The sequence below is a fragment of the Oryctolagus cuniculus genome, chromosome 17, assembly GCF_964237555.1.
Source record: "Oryctolagus cuniculus chromosome 17, mOryCun1.1, whole genome shotgun sequence".
NCBI lineage: Eukaryota > Metazoa > Chordata > Mammalia > Lagomorpha > Leporidae > Oryctolagus > Oryctolagus cuniculus.
The window spans coordinates 37,866,201-37,889,061 of NC_091448.1; the positions used below are offsets into that span (position 1 = coordinate 37,866,201).

The 22,861-nt window shown below is 43.0% G+C and overlaps 1 protein-coding gene across 10 annotated transcripts in view; it reads right to left on the reverse strand.

The window, feature by feature from the left end:
- The window catches only part of ACACA (acetyl-CoA carboxylase alpha), a 318,070-nt gene that overhangs the window by 54,170 nt on the left and 241,039 nt on the right, over window positions 1-22,861 (reverse strand). For all 10 annotated transcript variants that reach the window (XM_008271159.4, XM_008271164.4, XM_051824672.2 and 7 more), the window contains 3 exons: window positions 19,934-20,031; window positions 12,329-12,449; window positions 11,671-11,781 (listed from right to left, as the gene is read on the reverse strand). In XM_008271159.4, coding sequence (XP_008269381.2) covers window positions 11,671-11,781; window positions 12,329-12,449; window positions 19,934-20,031 — 330 coding nt within the window. The remainder of the gene's footprint in view (window positions 1-11,670; window positions 11,782-12,328; window positions 12,450-19,933; window positions 20,032-22,861) is intronic.

Sequence of the window (22,861 nt, forward strand, 5' to 3'; positions counted from 1 at the left end):
TCTCTACCTCTACCTCTCTCTGTAACTCTGTCTTTCAAAATGGATAAAATAAATTTTTAAAAATAAATAAGGGGCTGGTGCTGTGGCGCAGTAGGCATAAAGCCCTGGCCTGAAGCGCCGGCATCCCATATGGGCACCGGTGTGAGTCCCGGCTGCTCCTCTTCCGATCCAGCTCTCTGCTATGGCCTGGGAAAGCAGTAGAAGATGGCCCAAGTGCTTGGGCCCCTGCACCCACGTGGGAGACCTGGAAGAAGTTCCTGGCTCCTGGCTTCTGGAAGTTGCAGCCATCTGGGGAGTGAACCACAGGTTGGAAGACCTCTCTCTGTCTCTGCCTCTCTCTGTAACTCTGTCTTTCAAATAAATTAAAATAAAATGAATGAATGTGAACTACCATCAATTTCAGGGCTCAGTAAAAACTCAACTTTGATGTACATTTTCAGCAAGTTGAACTAATACAAACAAGTCTTTCATATCAGTGACATAATACGTACGTGGTTCAATAAAATGAGCGGTTCCATTTTTCTATCTTTTTAAGAGTTCCCCAGTGTAGACACTGGAGTTCCTCGCTCACTTTCAAAACTCTTTACCTGGGCTAGAATTATAAACGAATATACTACAACCTTATATTAAGGATGCTTTACTAAGCTGCATAAATCCTCTCTTTTTAGAAAAGGTGTATTTTATCAATGGGTCAGATAGACAGAAAATGAAGACATTCAAAAACTGATTATGTTCCAATGGTCTGGACTTCACATTTTATGCTCTTTGTTAAATTTGGGTAGGTTCTTTTCCTTAATAACACTGATTTCTCAATTTCTCAAGAAGTGCACACTATTCTGAAGGGTTTAAATCCCAGACACTGAGACATTATTAAAATTAGGAACCCGTCAAGAATCAACCACAAAAACTTGAAGCCCAGGTATAGTAATCTGTAGTTCAATCTAAAAAAAGCTCTTAAATCTTCTCCTTCCATAATTCAGCAGTCCTCACTGTGTGCATTAGCTGATTAGAACGTGTGATGATGGTGACTCTGAATGAGGAGGGGGCATAGCTAGATTTGGATCCGTGCACAGGGGACATCCCTGGAATGATGAACAGCCAGGAGTCAGGTTTCTAAACAGTCTCGTTTCTTTCCTGAGTCTTTATCATATTCACACAACAGCCTATGCACAGCCAGGGCCTAGGTCTCTCTTGCTTCTAGAAAAGACCAGAGTCCTTGCATTTCTAATCTACCAACGTGTGCAGTTCTTGCACTTTTAATTTATGAGTGGTGGTGGTGGGGGGAACCTTTCTGACTTGGGAACATATTGGCTTGGTCTAATGCTTGGAGATTATTAAAGTTGGAGCTATGCTCCACTATCAAGTCTACAGATCTTTTATTTAGAAGATATGGTGCTCTAAATGCACAAAGAGCTCCCTGTCACCTTCACATTAAAGCCCCTAGTGCCTGGTAAATGGAATTATATAGCTGTCATCTCCTTTCCCCAAAGTTTTAAGAGTACAATGGGCTCATTTTTTCACACTCCATCCCAGCTTCAGAACTAAGAGACCTACTTTGTATTGATTTAAGGTCTCAGAAATAAATAAACCTGCTTCACTGCTGTGATTCACAACAAATTCATGATACACTATTGCATGATATATTTCAAGCTCTTGCTCTGGCTCTCTTTTTCCTCTGGTGAGTGATGGGGGAGGTGGGAGGTAGAGGGGAGCGGCACAGCTGACAGCCTGATGGTTATTGGAGATGGCTGCTGACTGCAAATCCAAGAACAGACACTGTTGGAAGAGTAGAGGATTTTTTTTTAAACTGGGGGGCATGGGTGAAAAGCTAATTTACTTGAGTTTCAGGCTGGGGCTAGGGGGAGAAAAAAGGTTGAAGGGAGAAGTGAGGGGTTGACAGAATAGCAAAGCTTTGAGTGAACAATGATCTGCAGAGACAGAGCTATGAACATGTGTAGACAGAGAGAAAGGGGAAGAAAAATTCAATAGATGAAGGTGTAATGTATGACTGACTAGGAAATGAAGAAGCTAAAGAAACTGTTCTGCCAAAGGGACCATGCTCACAGCCCTAAGTGGGCACTTAGTTCAAGGGCAATGTTTGATCAGAGCAGAAACAGCAGAGGTCCCACACGCACGGCCCGAGAGAAGCAGAGGCATTTCTTCACTCTAATCCTCAGGGTGCCTCAGCATTCTGGAGGTGGGAACAGACTCTCTGGAGAGAGGGTGGAGGCACAACACAGGTCCACAGGAGGCGGCGAGCCAGCAACTGCTCGTGGAGGTGAGAGGGAGAGACGCTTCAGCAGGGTAGCTCTTGTTTGTGTGCCATTAAGGCTTTGAATACCCCCCGTCTACAGCCCCTTTACTGACTACCAAACCTTGAACCCAGTGAGTTTTAGCTGTTATCTAAAAATACAGCACCCAGAGTGACCTGTCCTCCAACCTCGTGTCCACGTAACAGGCAATGACAAAGCAGGAGACTGGCTCCAAAGTCCTGCGTGACACTCGGCAGGAGACCCCAAGGTTCTACTGAGTACTTTGGAGTGAAATTCAGTTGAAATGGCTTCCCTTGTAATCACTACTTATTTCTTAAATTTAGCTGGCAAGAATGTTATTTATGAATTCAGTTTCTTCTCTACTTTAGGACAGTACTTTCATGTTTATTACATTTGTTCTTTAGACAAGATCAGACTCTGAAGGAAAAATACTCAGCAAAGACTTTGGTTCCATTCAATTTCTCACAGGTCTTACCATAAAATCAGGAGCTTCTTTGTTGATTTTGAATACCACCGTTTAAAAGTTGATGTATTTCTTTATTTATTTGAAAGAGAGAGAGAGAGAGAGGTCCCCCCAACCATTGGTTCACTCTCCCCAAATGCCTGCAATAGCTGGAGCTGAGCCAAGCTGAAGCCAGGAGCCTGGAATTGTACCTGTGTCTCCCACAGGGGTGGCAGGGACCCATCACCTGCTGCTTTCCAGGGTACACATTATCAGGAAGCTGAACCAGGACTGGAAGCTAGGCACTCTAACATGGGGTGCAGATATTCCAAGTGGTGTTTTAACTGCTGTACCAAATGCCCACCTCCGAACACTATTTTTAAGATAATCAGTCTGGGACCTGCATTGTGGCATAGTGGGTAAAGCAGCCACATATGAAGTCAGCATCCCATATAGGATTGCTCTATTTCCAATCCAGCTCCCTGCTAATGCACCTGGGAAGGCAGTGGAGGATGGCCCAAGTGGCTGGGCCCCTGTACTCATGGGGGAGACCTAGAGGAAGCTCCTGGTTCTGGCCTGGCCCAGCCCCAGTAGCCAGTAGTTTTGGCTATTTGGAGAGTGAACCAGCAGATGGAAAATCACTCTTTATTTCCCTCTCTCTCTGTAACTCTTTCAAATAAATAAATCTTAAAAAAAATCTGTCTGTCTGTAAAGGGAAACAGACTTTAGCTAAATATAAGGAAAAACATTATGTAAATTAAAAGAATTGGCTCAAAATGTGCTAAGCTTCCCTTCAGTTGCATGTCTCCTCAAGTATAACTGAATGAGTATTTGGCAAGGGTGTCACAGAGGAAGTACAAGCAACAACTGGGTGCTTGGACTTCTGAGGATCCTTCCATTGCCAACATTTATAATTCTATGGCCACTTGCGATTTTGCATGACACCACCATATAATATTTATTTTTCCATAATCTAGATAAGAAGAAAACACAATTCATTATGTCATTCTGCTCTACAATTTCCATTTCTAATCTTACCGATATGTAATAATTTTACACACCACTAATATGTAATCTTATAATATCCTGATATATCATACCTTTAATTCTCCTCCCCAACCTGCTCTCCCCTGTCTAAGCCTAGCTTAGTTCTCTGGCTACGGAGCAATATACATTTTCATAACATCACAAAATACTAGAAATCACACAGAATTTAAGACTGAAGGATTCTCTGGTCTCTCAGTTAAAGGTGGGAGATGTATCATGTCTCTGACCCATTTTACAAGGAGGAAACTGAGACTCTAAAATAGATTAAAGCCTAAAGTCACTTACCCAGGAAATGGCAGAGGGGATAGATTGAAGTTTTTTTTTTTTTTCTTTAATCTAAAGTTCAGAAACCTCAAAAAGTTTGAGCACATCTGTAATACGTCACCCAATATGATAAACATTGAGTCTGTATTCAGTGCCCCAAGCCGGGCCTCAGAGCTTTCACTTCATCTAGGCACTCTGGACTGGTGCTCATGGCCCTAAGCCCTTGGCATCTAAACCTCTTAGAGAGTGTGAGGCAACTTCTGCAGTGGAGCTCCGAATGGCAAGTCTACCTGTGAGCTCTCCAAACCCGAGCGCTCAGGATCAGGCGGCTGGGAGATCACCAAGGCTCACTCAGAGTCCAACTCTCTGGTATAGTTTTCTTCCAAATCCAAAGAACATCAAACAAAAACTAAACCACTCCCACAAACGGAGCCAGATTGACCTCTATCTTGGGGGTTTGCATCTATGTGGGAGTGGGGTGGGGTGGGGGCAGTTTGAAAATTAAGGAGATCTGCCCACAGCAACTCTCTCCGAGGACTTGGTCACAGTGCTAAAGCACAGCTTACTCAGAAAGGAAGTGAAAGTGCCCCTTTTAAAAGGGAGAGTGATCCCATCTGGAGCTAGGGTGGTACAGGGACTGCCTATTGTGAAAATAGGTAGTTAGGGACTTTTAAAAATGCAAATTGCTGGACTGATCCTTAGAGTGATTACGGCCTATTGTATCAACAAGTCCTTGGGGACTCTCACAGACAGATGACTGACACATATACTACCCTATCATGACCGAACATGGTGCCTCTCACGTTAATGGCTTTCCCAAGTACGCTGATTGTCTTTAGATAACATCTACCGGTGAAGTCAATACATGAATGTACTGCTATGGTGAGAACTGCTGTCTCTCATTTCCTTGAAGGAATTTTTGCTTTCAAATAATCAGAAAGTATCCAGAGTGCTGTGTTTATTATTTCCTTTCCGGGGCCTAGATAATGAAGTGGGATGAGAAAAGATCCTAAATGCACCTTAGAAAAGATGACAACAGGGCTAGCCAGTGTTCACTTACATAAACTCAAACTCACAACAACCCCACTGGATGGGTACTATTATCACTCCCCATTTTACAGCTAATTCAAATGTAACCTAAAGAGGTTAAGTAAGTTGTCCAAGGTCACGGAGGTGGTAGAGCCAGGAATTAAACCTGGGGAGCCTGGCACGAGAGCCCATGCTTCTAATCTCTCTAAGTGACATGAGAGCCACGACACCGCCTGCCTCACAGTGAGATCTCAATCATCCTCCCTTCAGGACTCTCACTCTGTGTGTCACAGAGTCACGGGTGAGCACACAGACTGCCCACTGCAGGCCCCTGGTGCAACACACAAGTCCCACTCACGGCAAGAGCTCTGGTACTATGCCCAACAGTGTCAGTGGTGACAACTTCACATTTCATATTGCATAGCTACACACAAATGTGCATATGAAAACCAAGATCCAAAGAGGGATAAACTTGGACCAAGTCTCAAAAGCAAGATTAACAGAATTAGCCACTTACAAGACTAACAGCCCTAGCCACATCCATCATGTAATTTTCTTTCTTCCTGGCAGTTTCAGTGGAAATAGGGGTCTGATCTCATTAAGGGGGATGAGATTATGGGATTTTTTTTTTTTTTTCTAAAATAGAAGCAGAAGCCTTAAAATGCTTACCACAAGGAAGTCACAATTCACCCCTGGAATGAGTCCATCACCCACTTATCACAGCCATCAACCCAGCCCATGCCTCATCTCTATAGGCAGTTGCTGTCCACAGGACAAACTGTAAGCTGCAAACCAATGTCCATGTATACAGTGGGGGCTCTCACCAAATCTTGGGCAATGGTCTGAAGCTTGGCAGACTCAACTCTACTTCAGAGCTCCTACCAGCCTATCCTCCACCTGACATTATGCTAAACAGACTCAACAGAAAATGGAGAGGTGACCTGGTAGGGGAGAAGTAAATATGAAACTGCGCATGTGCAAGGGGCATCTCGACCTGGGATTCTGCAAATCACCTCAGCTCCTTAGGGGTCTACCTGGCCAGTTGGGACACAGGAATCGCACTCTGCCAGGCCAGCATAGCTCCTTGCAAGCAGGGCAGTCTGCCACGCTTGCCAAGTATGAGCTCACCGATCAGTGAGGCTTTCTCAACAACCTGCCACCTGCAGCCTACGGCTGCTGCAGTTAGGAACCCAACATCTATTTCCTTGAGTGACATGAAACAGCCTGCCCCGAGAGGCTTCTCATTTATGTCATAACTCTCCTGACTTTGGACACAAAGGAACACGACCAAATCACCTTCTCTTCTTGGGTTTTACGGACACAAAGCATAGAGAGCTGAGCCTGTCTAATAAAACTTAGGGTCATCGAGGGTCATCTTCTGACCCTGATCAGGTCTCTGTCAATGGAACCTTGTCCATTTCCTTCTTACTGTTTTAGTTTTCCTATCTGTAAAATGGCCATGACACCACTAGAGCACCCCAGAAAATAGCAAGGAACCAGACAGAGGTTCTTCATTTTGAGTTTCAAATAAACCCATTTGGGCTGCCTCAGTCATAGACTCATTGCCTTCAGTTCAGAAGTATTTCCAGACAATGTAGCCTTCCTCAGCTAGTAATATTTGAGTATTTCACAAATAACTGCTATTCAACAAAGTAAGAAAGACTGGAGAGACAGTACACAAAATACTGAAACTGTAAGAGGAAAGAGATTAAAAATACAAATGTGGGAAACACTTTCTGGTCTTGCAATAAAGGACACAATGGCAAAGATGATGCCCACGAACAGAGAAACCACTGAAAGTGAAACACCAGGAAACCGCTCAAGTGTTTACGTTTCATATCCAGGTCACTACTGCTGGCTACAAAAGGAAATCCTTTAAAAAGAGTCAGAGTCTCTGGAAGCAAAAGGTAGGGAGGTGTAGACTAATGAAAACCAGGTCAGGAATACCATGTGAGCGCCCAGGTGGGGTGTTGCCTCAAAAGCGGAGGCATATGCGCACGTGTTAAGCAGCTTCGGATCTATGAAAGGAACCGACAATTTACATGTTGCTGCAGTATGTGACTACGATACGAGTAGTGTCAATCTTTCTCTTCGGATTGAAGCATGTGAACTCAAATCAGCGATGGGGCTGGGGAGGCGGGGAGGAAAGGGGAAAGCAGGGAGAAAGAAAGTTTGTAAAAAATCTCTGTCTCAGCAAAAGTTTTCATTAAAATTTTAGACAAATGATCCCGGTGTCCTTCTCCCTTGCTGCCTGGGGCTCCATGCTATTTCTATGCAAATACCAACCTCGTGGTTTATATCTTATTATTTCCACCGGAGCTGCAGCGACATGACCTGAGACGTGTAAGAGGCGGGGAGGGGGGAGCTGGAGAGGAGAGAAAGAGAGAGAGGGAGACAGGGAGAGAGAGGGAGAGAGATGGAGTGGGTGTTCACTGAAGTGTGAAAAAATATTGTCAGGAGTGAGCGTCAAGAACAAAAAAAAAAAAAATCGCAGGGATAACGTGTTTATTTCAGTCCCCCCACCCCCAACCCCCACATCCCCCCCTTGCAAACCAGCACCTTTTAAAATTCATTGGGCATCAGGCGATCACGCACAATCCATCTGCTTTCACTTTATCATTTGCATTTCATGCCTCCTGGCTTTTGATGTGCTGATACTTTGATGCAGTCAGGAGACGCGCATTATCATTATTTCAATTTTCAAAGGGGTCAACGGGATCGGCACTTGCACACACAAGATTTTTTTTTTCCTACAACCTCTGCGCACCACCCCCCTTCTTATTCTTCACCCCAGTGTTTAACATAAAGGATGAAGACTCGGAAAGGCAAGGGTCAAATGTTCACAGTCTAAGACCATATATAAGCTTGCATGTACCATCTACATTTCCACTTTATACAGGTACACACATACTATGAACAAAACAGTCAAGGTGTAAGAGGGGGACTTGACACTGTTTCAAACACAAAGACTTCCTTGCACATGGATACTCAGGGAGGCACACAGGCAGAAAGAGGGGAAGACAGATATCCATGGGCAAGACACAGACACAAAGAGACAGAGAGATCAGCGCTCACACGAAACAGACACCCACTCAGAGTGACTTGAAACACTCCGAGTATGAAGACAGAGAAATACCTGCAGAAAGAAAGGCAGAGCTGCAGAAAGCCATCAGCACACAAAGAACCTGCGCAAGCAGTGAGTCAGAGGCAGTCTGAGCGTGCTGGCTCCCACAGTCTCCTTTTTCATACCTGATAAGCAAAGGGGCTGATAGGACATTCTTAATGAATTTGCATGAAACCAGGTGTCCTCCAGCAACACGACTCTGTATTTAAGAGGTGCTGACATGGAGACAGGGAAGCAGGCAGAGCAGGATTAGGAAACCACTATAACTGGTCGTTCCCTTCAGCTAAAAATGATCACGTCCTTCTGGAAATGAGCATCGTTCGCTGAGTTACAGCTGCAGCTTTACTCGTCTTTCTGCCTGCGACTAGCCTTTTCCTTTAACAAGCAACCCTGCGGACTAGGAGGAAAGTGAATATAATAAATTTGATCATGATGATGTAACCAGATGTTAAGAAAAAAATCGCACAAAATAAATTCAACTATCAAGTTGTTAGGCAAAAAAAAAAAAAATTAAAACCAAAAAACATAAACAAACAAAAAAACCTAACCTTGCTTTTGGTAATATTCTTTGTGTTTAAGATAGTATTTTGGGGGGCTGGCATAGTGAGTAAAGCTTCAGTGCCAGCATCCCACATGGGCACTGGTTCTAGTCCCAGCTGCTCCACTTCTGATCCAGCTCTCTGCTATGGCCTGGGAAAGCAGTAGAAGCTGGCCCAACTGCTTGTGTCCCTGCACCTGCATGGGAGACCCATAAGAGGCTCCTGGCTCCTGGCTTTGGATCAGCACAGCTCCAGCTGTTGTGGCCATTTGGGGAGTGAACCAGCAGATGGAAGACCTCTCTCTCTCTCTGTGTGACTCTCCCTCTCTCTGTGTGTAACTGTGACTTTCAAGTAAAATAAATAAATCTTTAAAAAACAAAAGGATAGTATTTTGGGAGAAAAAAATGCAACCTAAAAAGACACATTTCAGGGGCCAGTGCCATGGCTCACTTGTTTAATTCTCTGCCTGTGCCACCGGCATCCCATATGGGCACAGGGTTCTAGTCCCGGCTGCTCCTCTTGTTGTCCAGCTCTCTGCTGTGGCCCGGGAGTGCAGTGGAGGATGGCCCAAGTGCTTGGGCCCCTGCACCCGCATGGGAGACCAGGAGGAAGCAAGCACCTGGCTCCTGGCTTCAGATCAGCGCAGTGCTGGCTGTGGTGGCCATTTGGGGGGTGAACCAATGGAAGGAAGACCTTTCTCTCTCTCTCTCTCTCTCACTGTCTAATTAAAAAAAAAAAAAAAAAAAAAAAAAAAAAAAAAAAAAAAGACAAATTTCAGAAACTAACTCTGTGTCCAGGTATGAGAACATCATGGAAATGTAGGTATTATTTTAAATTCTACCCTCACAGATTAATGATATCAAAAATCTTCTTTAACATTCATCAACATCTCCTTCTAAGAAGGTAGCCAAAAGATCAACTAAAAAAAAATTAAGCCTTTCAGCTGTTTTCCCCTCTGCAATCGTCTTCAGTAGTGGTGTTCACAATCTTCGTTTCTAGGCTCCTCTCCCAGAAAAGAGAGGGGTGGCCAAGTCTGCCAGGCTAGCACTACTCTGGCTTCCCCTGGAGCCACAAGCAAACCTCGGCAAGCCTGTGAGTTCACAGGAGGGCAGAGAGCATTTTGATCAGAGCCAGTGACGCCCCCCACTGGGCCAATAAAAAGATCAACTTTTTCTAAATGGGAATGAGAGGATGCTTCGTTCCTGTCCTTCACCAGAAAGCCAAGGCTGGCCTTCAAAATTCCTGAAAGTCTACCAAAGACATTATCCAACACAACTCAGTCCCTGGCTACATGCTTACCTTCCAATCTAGTAGGAGCGAGGAAAGAGGAACTGGAGTTCCAGTGAAGGCCAACACTCTGTGCCTAGTACCAAGCACTTTTACTCATGTTTTCTCATTTGGTATCCACAACATTATTTGAAAGTGTAAACTATTTTTTTTTGCCATTCCTCATTAACTTTTTTTTGACTTTTATTTATATATTCTTTATATATTCTTTATATACAGAAGATCAGTTTAGCATATAAGTAAAAATTTCAACAGTTTGCACCCACATAGAAACACAAAGTGAAAAATACTGTTTGAGTACTAGTTATAGCATTAAATCACAATGTACAGCACATTAAGGACAGAGATCCTACATGAGGAGTAAGTGCACAGTGACTCCTGTTGTTGACTTAACAAATTAACACTCTTGTTTATGGCATCAGTAATCACCCTAGGCTCTTGTCATGAGTTGCCGAGGCTATTGAAGCCTTTTGAGTTCGCCGACTCTGATCATATTTAGACAAGGTCATAGTCAAAGTGGAAGTTCTCTCCTCCCTTCAGAGAAAGGTACCTCCTTCTTTGACGACCTGTTCTTTCCACTGGGATCTCACTCACACGAGATCTTTCATTTCGGTCCTTTTTTTTTTTTTTGCCAGAGTGTCTTGGCTTTCCATGCCTGAAATACTCTCATGGGCTTTTCAGCTGGATCTGAATGCCTTAAGGGCTGATTCTGAGGCCAGAGTGCTGTTTAGGACAGCTGCCATTCTATGAGTCTGCTGTGTATCCCGCTTCCTATTATCCCCCTTTAATGGATAGGAAAGTTGAGGAGCTAAGAGGATGTATAAACCATATAGGGCAGCCAGCCCCAGACTATTCTGTTGCACATTACTGACTTGGAGAAAATGATTTACTTATGCCTGCACTGTCTTCTGCATATTCAAGTATGTGTAGGCAGTTTTTACTCTTGGTAGGAGGAACCCCAACATCCATTTTCCCTCCCTGAGAAAAGTCCCTCTGAACTTGGATTAAAGCAGCTCAAGCCTTTCTTTGGAAGGAAGATGAAGCTCTCTGACAAACTCCCAGAAATCCATGCATCTATTCACCTGTCTTCCCACTCAATCTTTACCAGGTATATCTTCCACACACAAAAGATCACCATAACTGCCCTTTCTAGAGGTACATTCACAGACTTCTCTAAACAATGAAACTTGCTGTCTTCAACACCTAGGCCAGTGCATAATCCATGCTATAGATCCAAAATAGGAGCTGTACAACTGGAATCAGAGATAGCTCCAAGTGAGAATCGATCTTCTCACATCCCTGAAGACATGGGTGAGAAAAAAGGAGGGGTGTCAAGACAGAACAGAAGCATTCAATTAATTCTTGGTCTTTCTAGATAAACAATAGAAAGTAAGCTCTTTGGAGCAGGGGTTTTACATGACCACTTCACTGACTTATCATACACAGAGCTTGGAACAGTACCTCACATGTAATAGATATTAGAGTGAAATGAATAAATAAGGAATAAGGAGGTAAGCAAGCCAGTGGGCAAGGATGATGGAGAGGCAGACACCACCCGAGGGAGGGCTGGCCTGAATCACTCCTCTCCAGTCAAGATCCCGAGTGAAGAATTCACAAGAATCTTCAAATACTTTCACACACTTCTCCCAAACCCTAGGAACTTACTTTGTTGAGGGCCCCAGCGCCTGTGAGAATTAAATGAGAATTCTCAACCTGGATCGTTCTCTGTCCCAGTCGGACAAGGTAAGCCCCAATCCCAATGGCCCGGCACGTCACCTTAAAAAACAAAAAGTTGTGCATGTCATATGCTGTGTCCTCTCAAGAATGAAGGCACAGATAGATAAAATCCACACCGACAGAAATACACATGGCTTTTTATGAAGTCTGTCTAGGTTCTAACAATACAGAAACAATTTACCAAAGAAAAGAAGAGATAAAATTCAATCAGTAATTCAAGTATCAGACACTTCCAAGGTCATGAGCTCATCATTTCTCTACTTGTGGCCATTTTACAGATGCCTGGCATCACTACTAGAGACATGAGCAGGCAAAGTTATAACAGGAGGAGAAATCCAAGCTCTAAGAAGCCTGGTAGAATATTTAGAGAAATACGAAGTTAAACTAACAGCTAAAACGAGCCCAGGTTTATTTGGGCAATTCAGTTACTTGCATTATCACATCTTCTCACTATCATGCATTATAAAATAAAATTGTGGATATTTAACTTTCAAGACATTCCAGACTGAACAGCAGTGATGAGGGCAAAGATAAACGAAGCCGCAGGGTCATCTCTTCAAAAATGTCACATTCTGGGAAGTTTTACCAGGCTAATGGTGATGATCTCGTCATAGGCCAAGGAAGACTCCCCAGCAATCATTCCAGAACCTCGAAGGTTCTCTGCTCCAAGTCCCTCTTCCTTCCCAATAATATCCGTTATCTTGTACCTGTTGGATATAGCCATGCTGAATTATAAAGGTTAATCACAGTACCAGCAAATCATCACAACAAGGATCACCACTCAAAGACTGCTGAAAGGGAATGGGACGCTTATGTCTAACACCAGGGCTTTACACTCTCCCTTCACGCAGCTTTCCTTCTTAACCTCACTCATATATCCTTCCTATTTTACCTGGAAGTAATACAGTACAACAGAAACAGCAAAGTGTGGAATTAAGTACAAAGATTTAAATCCTTGCTCATATATGGAGAGTAATGTGACTCTGGAGAACATATAGTAACTTCTGTAAAATGGGTACAATTTTATCTAAAGGTTAACATGAGAGTTAAACCAAAGCAAAAAAGACAGGCCTGGACACACAGATGGCTACCAGATTTTGGATGGCCTCTCCTACTTTCTAAAACTAGTTTCTCAAAAACAGGGTCAATGTATACCTTTATAATAAGCAATAGACATTAAACAGTAAGTTTAGGTAATTTTGCACACGAATAAAAAAATCCAAACAGAGACAGAGTACGAATGCTCGGGCCAGTTTCTCAGGCGAAAAAAATCCTCTCCTTTTTCCAATCAGGGATGAAGTGAAGTCCAAAACAGTGTACTCTCATTCCTGTTTCTTCATAAATATCAAGTGTATACATGAGGGTTCCTGGCTATGGTTCTCTGGAGGGGCAGGTGGAATGTGTGTAGAAGTGAAATGCTGACCAAGTTGTCCGGAAAGCATCCTGTGCATCTAGTGGGAGTCACTCATCTGTCTTCCTGGCAGGGGATTAGGAGTGATAGCTGATAATGGGAAATGGGAGATGGGGAATGCAACTAATAAAAGAAAGGAAAAATACAAAGTTGGAAGTAGAGATGGGCATATATTATTTATTGTTCCATGTGTACCCAGAAGGCTTGGCACTGGGCATAGTTTTATAAATTGAAATAATAAATAAGTATCCCATAGTGGCTCTTAAACTACTTCTCTCTGCCCCTATATTTCTCTGCTCCCTTCTTTATTTTCAGCCCTCCATCAATTCCTTTCCTTTGCCCTTGCTGTTGGTATGTGACTTTGCATCTATGCTTCCCAGATCTCCTTGCTTTTCTATTTTTAGCCTCTCCCAATATTCAATAATTCCTCAATTCTTCTTTTTGTTCTGTATCTAAACTGTAGATTCAAGAGTTATGTTGTACATGACAACATTTCATTAACATCCCGTAAGGGGTTAATGAAACACATTACTTTGGGGAAGGGGGAAGGTGTCCTTTTTATAAGGTCCACATGTCGCGCAGTCATCGCCACTCAGGGCCTGGTCAGCTTCCCCTGTAAAGCACATCTTCCTTCCTACGGGCTGCGTTTTGCTCCACAGGAGTTCGTGATTTGTTAAGTAGCACTGTCTCCCACTCTATTACATGAAAAGGAATAAAAATGTCCCATTTTTCTGCTCTATGACCTGAGTCCTCTACCATCTAGGACTATCATTCTCTCAGTAATACTAAATTTTAAGTGTTAGAATAAAAAAACCTTTGTGTGGTGTGTTACAATTAACATTAATACATGCAGCTTTTGATTCTTACAACAATCCATAGTGATAGGTAATATCTCCATTCTTAAAGATAATAATAACAAGAGCAAAGATTTTAAAAACCACTTATTTATATGAAAGGCACAGATATGGAGACAGGGAGACAGAAAGAGCTCTTCTGTCTGCTTGCTCACTCTCCAAATGCCTGCAATAGCCAGAGCCAAGAACCAAAAACTCCAGGAGGGTCTCCCATACGGGTGGCAAGGACAACGCCACTTAAGTCGTCATCTGTTGCCTCCCAGTGGGTGCATTAGCAGGAAGCTGGAAAGGAGAGCAGAGCCATAACCCAAACCTAGGCCATCCACGATGGGATACGGGCATTCCAAGTGGTGGCTTAACTGCTACACCAAACACCTGCCCCACAGTCAGGATTTCTGACTGCCTGCTAGGTGCTTAGCACTGCGGTTAAGGGTTTTCACTTACTTGATGCTCATCTTTTCAGATGAGAAACTTCTTAACAGAAAAGACTTGCTTTGTAACAAGAGCAATATGCAAAATCAACAGCTTTCATAGACACGAGTAATAAAGAGCTACAAAATATAATGGAGACAGGCGGGCATGCATTGTGGTCAGTGTGTTAAGTCGCCACTTGGGGTGCCTGCACCCCACGTTGGAGTGCAGGTTTGAAATCTGGTTGCTCTGCTTCTGATCCAATTCCCTGATAAAGGACCTGGGAAGTGGTAGACACTGGCTCAAACACTTGAGTTCCTGCCACCTGCATGAGAAAACAGGATGGAGTTCCTGGCTTTAGGCTTCAGCCTGGCCCAGCCTGGGCTGCTGGTATCATTTGGGGAGTGAACCAGAAATCAAAGATCTGTGTCTCTGTGTTACCCTACATTTCAAATAAATAAACAAATAAAATAAGTAAACACATCTTAAATAAATTCCAGAGTAGAAATAAAAAATACAAAAGATTTATAAACAAACAAATATAAAGAAATTGGCAAAATCCCACCATCCCCTCACTGTACCCCAAGGAATCCCCAGATAGCACAGTGAACTTGAAGAGAGCCCACAGATTTTAAATTTCTGAGAGAAATACTATCATGCAGTATCTGATGGATCTCATGAGAACTAGTACCTTCTTTAAGGAGTTCAGGAATTTTTTTTAAAAAAAAGGATTTACTTATTTATTTGAAAGTCAGAGCTACAGAGCGAGAGGGAGACAGACAGAGCTTTTCCATCTGCTGGTTCACTCCTCAGATGGCCGCAACAGCCAGGGCTGGCCAGGCTGAAGACAGGAGCTTCATCTGGGTCTCCCATGTGGGTGGTAGGGGCCCAAAGACGTAGGCCATCTTCTGGTGCTTTTGCCAGGCCATTAGCAAGAAGCTGGATTGGAAGTGGAGCAGCTGGGACTCAAACAGATGCCCTTATGGGATGCTGGCATCACACGTAATGGCTTTACCGGCTATGCCACAACACCAGCCCCAGGAGTCTAAGATTTAATCTTAGATAGTGCTACATCCCTTTTGACAATGTCCTATCTTTACAAAGTCAGATTTTTAACATTTCTGTGGGGAAAAAAAATTCTACACAAAAATTAATGAAGAACAAAGAAGGGTAGCTATATCCTACTTGATTCTGAAGTCTGGGGTATTATATAGACACAAACAGTCCCTTAGCAGGTCACTGTAATTATTTAAGAAGCAATTTTCCCCATTTATGTGTATTTTTAAATGATCAAATTGTTAAGATAGAATTATACTTAAGCATTTTTTTGCATTTAACTCTGTAAGAACCAAAAATACTAGATGCATCTTTTAGCCAAGAGGTGCTGTGAAAAAATTATTGAGGCCTTGAGGGTACTATGAACCATCAAAGTTTGGGAACCTCTGGTACAAAAAACTTAGTGCAATCTGAATCAAAATCACTATGGAGTTTTGGAGAATTAAAAAAAAAGTATACACATAAAAAGGCGAAAATAGTTATTAAGATTTAGGTGAACATTAAGAATGTAAGAAATCGGTGGCCGGCACAGTAGTGCCTGTGGTGCTGGCATCCAAATTAGGTGCCGGTTCGAGCCCTGGCTGCTTCATTTCTGATCCAGTGCCCTGCTAATGCACCTGGGGAAAGCAAGAGGATGGCTGAAGTGTTTGGGCCCCTGAACTCACATGGGAGAACAGAGGAAGCTCTTGGCTCCTGGCTTCAGGTGGCCCAGACCCGGCCATTGTGGCCGTTTGGGGATTGAACCAGCAGATGGAAGATCTCTCTGTCTTTCCCTCTCACTTTCTGTACTCTGCCTTCCAAATGAATAAAATAAATATTAAAAAAATAAAAAATTAAAACAAATACAATCAAGAAATCAGTAAATACTTAAACAGTGAGGCATTAGCCCAAGAATAGAAAAAACAAAAAAACAAGAAAGTATGAATAATTCAGTAAACTGTATTGGAGCAATTAACATTCAGGAAAATACTGGCAGATAGATTATGAAAATGTTCAACTTCACTGGCAATAAAAAATACAAGTTAAAATAACAATTGCTGTTTTATCCTACTTTATTAACTGATGATAATCAATGCTGTCAAGTACAAAGAGAACTTAGAAACAAGCACAATCATAAGCTATTGATGAGAATATAGATCTTGGGGGACAATGTGAAATTATTTTTTAAAACTCTCATAATTGGACTTAAAATTTTATGTATTTATTAATTTATCTGAAAGGCAGAGAGAAATAGACACAGACAAATGGAAAGATGTATTTTCCATCTGCTGGTTCATTCCCCAAACGAACCATGGGTATCCCCGTGTAGGTCACAAGAACCTAAGTACTTGGGCCATCATCTGCTACCTCTTTGAGTGTGCACCAGCAGGAAGCTGGAATAAGAAGTGGAGCCAGGACTCAATACCAGGTACTCTAATAAGAAATACAAGTGTCCCAAGTAGACTTTTTTTTTTTTTAATTATTTTACTTGAAAGGCAGAGTTACAGAGAGGGAGAGGCAGAGAGAAAGAGAGAGAGGGAGAGGCAGAGAGAAAGAGAGAGAGAGAGATCTTCCATCCACTTTTTCACTCCCCAGGTGGCTGCAATGGCTGGAGCTGGGCCAGTCTGAAGCCAGGAGCTTCCTATGGGTCTCCCACATGGGTGCAGGGGCCCAAGCACTCGGGCCATCTTCTACTGTTCTGCCAGGTGTATCAGCAGGGAGCTGGATCAGGAGTGGAGCAGCGGGGTTTGAACTGGCACTCATATGGGATGCCGGTGCTACAGGCAGCAGCTTAACCTGCTATGCCACAGTGCTGGACCCCAAGTAGACCCTTTAACTGCTAGGCCAAATGCCTATCCCTTAAAACAGACTTTTGGATCAGCAATTTCACATCTAGAAATCAACCCAAAGGGAAAAATCAGAGATAGTTCGACAAGTTTACATCTTTTTTTTTTTTTTTTTTTTTTTTTTGACAGGCAGGAGTGGACAGTGAGAGAGACAGAGAGAAAGGTCTTCCTTTGCCGTTGGTTCATCCTCCAATGGCCGCAGCGGCTGGCACACTGCGCTGATCCAAAGGCAGGAGCCAGGTGCTTCTCCTGGTCTCTCATGGGGTGCAGGGCCCAAGCACTTGGGCCATCCTCCACTGCACTCCCGGGCCACAGCAGAGAGCTGGCCTGGAAGAGGGGCAACCAGGACAGAATCCGGCACCCCGACCGGGACTAGAACCCAGCGTGCTGGCGCCGCTAGGCGGAGGATTAGCCTAGTGAGCCGCGGCGCCGGCCCAAGTTTACATCTTTAAAAGAATGTTCAGCCCAGGGAAATAGTACTAAAATATATAGCACTAAAAATATTAAGTTTGAATATTCAAATACAACATATTCAGTATAATGAAATACAAAACAGCAATTAACATTGTATTCTCAAGTAATACTTCAAAAATACAAGAAATACCCTCTAAAACATGCAGCAGCAATGGCTCAACTGATTGAGTTCCTGCCACCCACACGGGAGACCTACATTGAGTTCCTGGCTCTTGCCTTCAGTCTGGTCCAGTTATGGCTGTTACAGAGTCAAATTTAGGGAGTAAACCAATGGATGGGATATCTCTGTCTCTCTGCTTTCCAAATAAATAAAATGTACATTTTATTTTCTAAAATAGAAATTTCCAGGGGCTGGTCTTGTGGCACAGTAGGTTATACTGCTGCTTGTGATGCTGGCACCCCATATGGGTTGCTGATTTGAGCCCTGGCTACTCTGCTTCTGATCCAACTCCCTGTTATTGTGCCTAGGAAGAACACGGCTCAAGTGCCTGGGCCTCTGCTAACTTTAGTCTGGCCCAGCCCCAGTCATGGTAGCCGTTTGGGGACTGAACAAGCAAGATAGAAGATCTTCTCTCTATATCACTCTGCCTTAGAAATAAATAAGTATAGATATTGTGCTAAGTGAAATGAGCCAGACCAAAAGGGAAAAATAACATATTTTCTCTTATTTGTGGTAGTTAATATATATAGACATACTACTATAGTCTTAATGATTTATGACTATTTTAAAATTTATACGAGTGAAATGGACATCTTTCCATTTTTGATTTGATCATTGTTGATAGCCCTTGTCTATATTCCTGCTGAACTATGGTCTTCTTAATTTTTACTTGTTGAACTCTTTAGTGGAGCATTAAATCTTTGACTATAATGTAAATTAAATATATGTTATCTCAAATATAAAGAAAGGAAGGAGGGAGGGAGGAAGGACAGTATCTTTATATCCTTAAAATTGTGTCTATGAACTACACTGAATCTCTCCTGTTAGTATTAATATCACATTAACAGGACTGGCGCTGTGGCGTAGTGGTTAAAGCCGCCGCCTGCAGTGCCTGGTATCTCATATGGGCACTGGTTCGCATCCTGGCTGCTCCACTTCCAATCCAGCTCTCTGCTATGGCCTGGGAAAGCATTGGAGGATGGCCCAAGTCTTTGGGCCCTTGCACCCACATGGGAGACCAGGAAGAAGTTCCTGGCTCCTGGCTTTGGACTGGCGCAGCTCCGGCTACTGCAGCCATTTGGGGAGTTAACCGGCGGATGGAAGATCTTTCTCTCTCTACATCTTCCTCTGCCTCTCTGTAACTCTGCCTTTCAAATAAATAAATAAATATTTCTTAAAAAATCACATTAACATGAGAGTTGATCAGAATTGTGTATTTTATTTTTTATTTTTTTGACAGGCAGAGTGGACAGTGAGAGAGACAGACAGAAAGGTCTTCCTTTACCGTTGGTTCACCCTCCAATGGCCACTGCGGCCGGCGCACCGCGCTGATCCGAAGACAGGAGCCAGGTGCTTCTCCTGGTCTCCCATGCGGGTGCAGGGCCCAAGCACTTGGGCCACAGCAGAGAGCTGGACTGGAAGAGAGGCAACCGGGACAGAATACAGCGCCCGGACCGGGACTAGAACCCGGTGTGCCGGCACCGCAGGTGGAGGATTAGCCTAGTGAGCCGCGGCGCCGGCCAGAATTGTGTATTTTAATTATCATGCATTTGCTGTGACCCTAAGAATCTAAGGTATTAATAAAATCCCCAAAATAGCTTTTAGTGAAAAGAACAAATGTGAAAGAAACTTTTAACTGTTTTAATGTCAATTATGTCAGAAATAATTAAAGGTATGTATGTAGAAAAGATAGACTATAAGGTAAGGTCCTAACTGTGGCCTCAGGGTAGGACTGTGGATGATTTTTATTTTTTCTTCATAAATGTTTACACATTTCAACTTTTCTAAAATGAGTAAGTATTATAATTTAAAAACATCAATAACCATGTCCTTCAGTTAGTAAGTGGCAGAGTAACAATACAAATCTAAGACATGCAGATTATGCAATAAGCAATCTTCAACACTCTTCAAGATTATTATCAGCAGGGCATTAAAGAAAAAATTCCATACTCTCCTTTCCTTAGTCCTGGTCAAATAATTCTGTTACAAATATACCTACCTAGATTCTCCTTCATCTTCCACATGTTCACAGTGGACAGAGTTGAGAGCACTGACCCTCTTATAATCTTGAGGGGTCAGATATAAATACTTGTATCCCTGTGAAGTATAAATTGTTTTTAACTTACTATTTGCTATCACCATACAATCAGAAAATACAAGAAAGCATGAGTAATGAAGCTTGTTCCAAAACTAACTTTAAAGTAATACATCACCTCTTGGACTTACTATCTAATACAATACTAGCAGAGACAGTTCTCCTGTGACTGTCTCCAGTGACAGTTCCTCACTGACTGGCCTTGAAACAAGATGCCTTATAGATGCAACCCCAGGAAATCCATTAATTTCATTTTCAACAGGGGTACAGGGTCATTTTCTGGGGCAGGTATTTGGCACAGAAGGTAAGACATTACCTGGGACACCTGCATTATGTATTAGAATGCCTTACTTTGAGTCCCAGTTCCACAACTGATTCCAGCTTCCTGCTAAGGTGTACCCTGAAGAGGCAGTGCACAATGCTTAAGTGGTTCTGTCCCTGCCACTCATGTGGGAGACCCAGATGGAGCTGCAGTTTCCTGGTTTCAGCCTGGCTGAGTCTAGGCTGTTACAGGCATTTAGGGAGAGAACAAGCAGATGGAAGATGTTTTTCTTTCTCCCTCTCTTTCAAATAAATTTTAAAAACTAAATAAGTAAATTTTAAAAAAATGCTTATTTATTTGAGAGGCAGAGTTACAGACAGAGAGAGGGAGAGACAGGGAGAGAGGTCTTCCATCCTCAGGTTCACTCCCCAAATGGCCACAACAGCCACAGTTGGGCCAATCCAAAGCCAGCAGCCAAGAACTTCTGGGTCTCCAACACGGGTGCTGGGGCCCAACCACCTGGGCCATCTTCTACTGCTTTCCCAGGCCATCCGCAGGGTGCTGGATCAGAAGTGGAGTAGCTAGGGCTCGAACTGGCAGCCATATGGGATGCCAGCATGACAGGTGGTTGCTTAACCCACTATGTCACAGTGTTGACCCGTAAATTATTTTTAAAAAGGTTCAATTTCTGACCTTTAGTGAAGTGTCTATCAAAGATATCAATATGAAATTAAAGGATTATGTCAATTAGCATTTTTTACTCTCTCAAATCCATAGTATCATCAAAATGTTTTTGGCTAAGAGATAACTGATAAGATCACAAATCTAGGAGATTCAACATTAAAGGCAGAAGTCATTATAATGCTGAGTGATCACACTTTAAATAAATTACTGTTTAATATTTTAAAAAGTTAACATTTCATAAATAACTTATTTGTACTTATAAACACAAAGACATAAGGCGCATGTGTTTAGCTTAAGTGAACTAGTCACTAAGCCCCATCCTCAAAAAAAAGAAGAAAAAAAATAGGGGAAAACATTTTAAATACTATGAGAAATTGTGCTTCCCATTTAACTCAAGGGATTCATGTCGCACAGTAAACACAACATGGAAGCGATGTGAACCTGTCATTGGTCTTGCATGACTTGGGACAAGGACACTTGTTGCACTGAGTGTCACTGGTATGTCAGCACAGACTTACTGAGCACCTATTATGTGCAAGCGCCATTCTAGGCATTGGAAAAACTGGAGAGAACCAAACTGGCAAAAATTCCTGGCTTCACTTAATTTACCTCCTAATGGGGGAGGAAGAAAATATACAACATAAATAAGCAAAACAAAGACTGTTAATGGGAACAATATTTAAGGAAAAAATTACGCAGAGAACGGATACAGGAGAGTTAGGTCTGAGAAGAGGGAGGGAAGACTTCAGAACTGAAAAGTGTCCTGGAGTAAAGATCGAAAGGAACTGAGGAAATGAGGCATGAGAGGATCGGGGGTCGGGGGGCACTTCAGGCAGAAGGAACAAGTGCAAAGGCACCGGGGCGTAAGTGTGGTTGGAAGGTTTAGGAAGTACCAAAGAGGCTGGCTGGCCCAGAGCGAGGAGTGAGGGTACTGCAGTGAGAAGTAAGAGCGTACTGGGTATTTGAAGGCCAATTTACATAAAGCCTGGTGGGTAACTATACTTGGATGAGTCAGAGAAAAGTTATGGGCTCTGGTCTGATTTGTATTTTAACTGGATCATTCCACTTTCTGTGAGAAGAGATTCTGGGTAGAGGTAAGGGCAAGCGTAGAAGCAGCAAGGCCAATTAGGAGGTTACTGTGACACTCAGCTAAGAGATGGCACTGAGCTGGGCTACTGTGTAGCAGTGGAAGTGATTAAGCATTAGGCACACGTTGGATAAATCTAGAAGGTGAGGACATGAACATGATTTATTGAAACAATGGATGTCGTGTTTGCAAGGAAGAGAGAAGTCAAGGACAATTCCAAGGTTGTTCACCAAACCAAACAACAGAAGTACCATTTGTTGAGACCAGCAGATGGTGGGAAAAACAAACTTAAGAAACTATGGAGGGGCTGGCACTGTGGCGTACAGGGTAAAGCTGCCACCTGCAGTGCCAATATCCCATATGGGCACCAGTTCGAGTCCCGGCTGCTCCTTTTCCAACCCAGCTCTCTGCTATGGCCTGGGAAAGCAGTAGAAGATGGCCCAAGTCCTTGGGGCCCTGCACCTGCATGGGAGACCTGAAAGCAGCTCCTGGCTCCTGGCTTCAGATCAGTGCAGCTGTGGCTGTTGTGGCCATCTGGGGATTGAACCAGCGGATGGAAGACCTCTCTCTCTCTCTCTCTCTGTGTGTGTGTGTGTGTGTGTGTGTCTCTGCCTCTCTGTAACTCTACCTTTCCAATAAATAAATGAATAAAATTTTTTTTTAAAAAAAGAAGGAAAAGTCTTTTTTATTAAAAAAAATAAACTATAGAAGCTACAATTAGGTAGACTATAAACAGAGATGTGACATCAGGCTGCACAAATCTTATTTTGAGGAGTAAGTTGTAACAGCTTATACATGG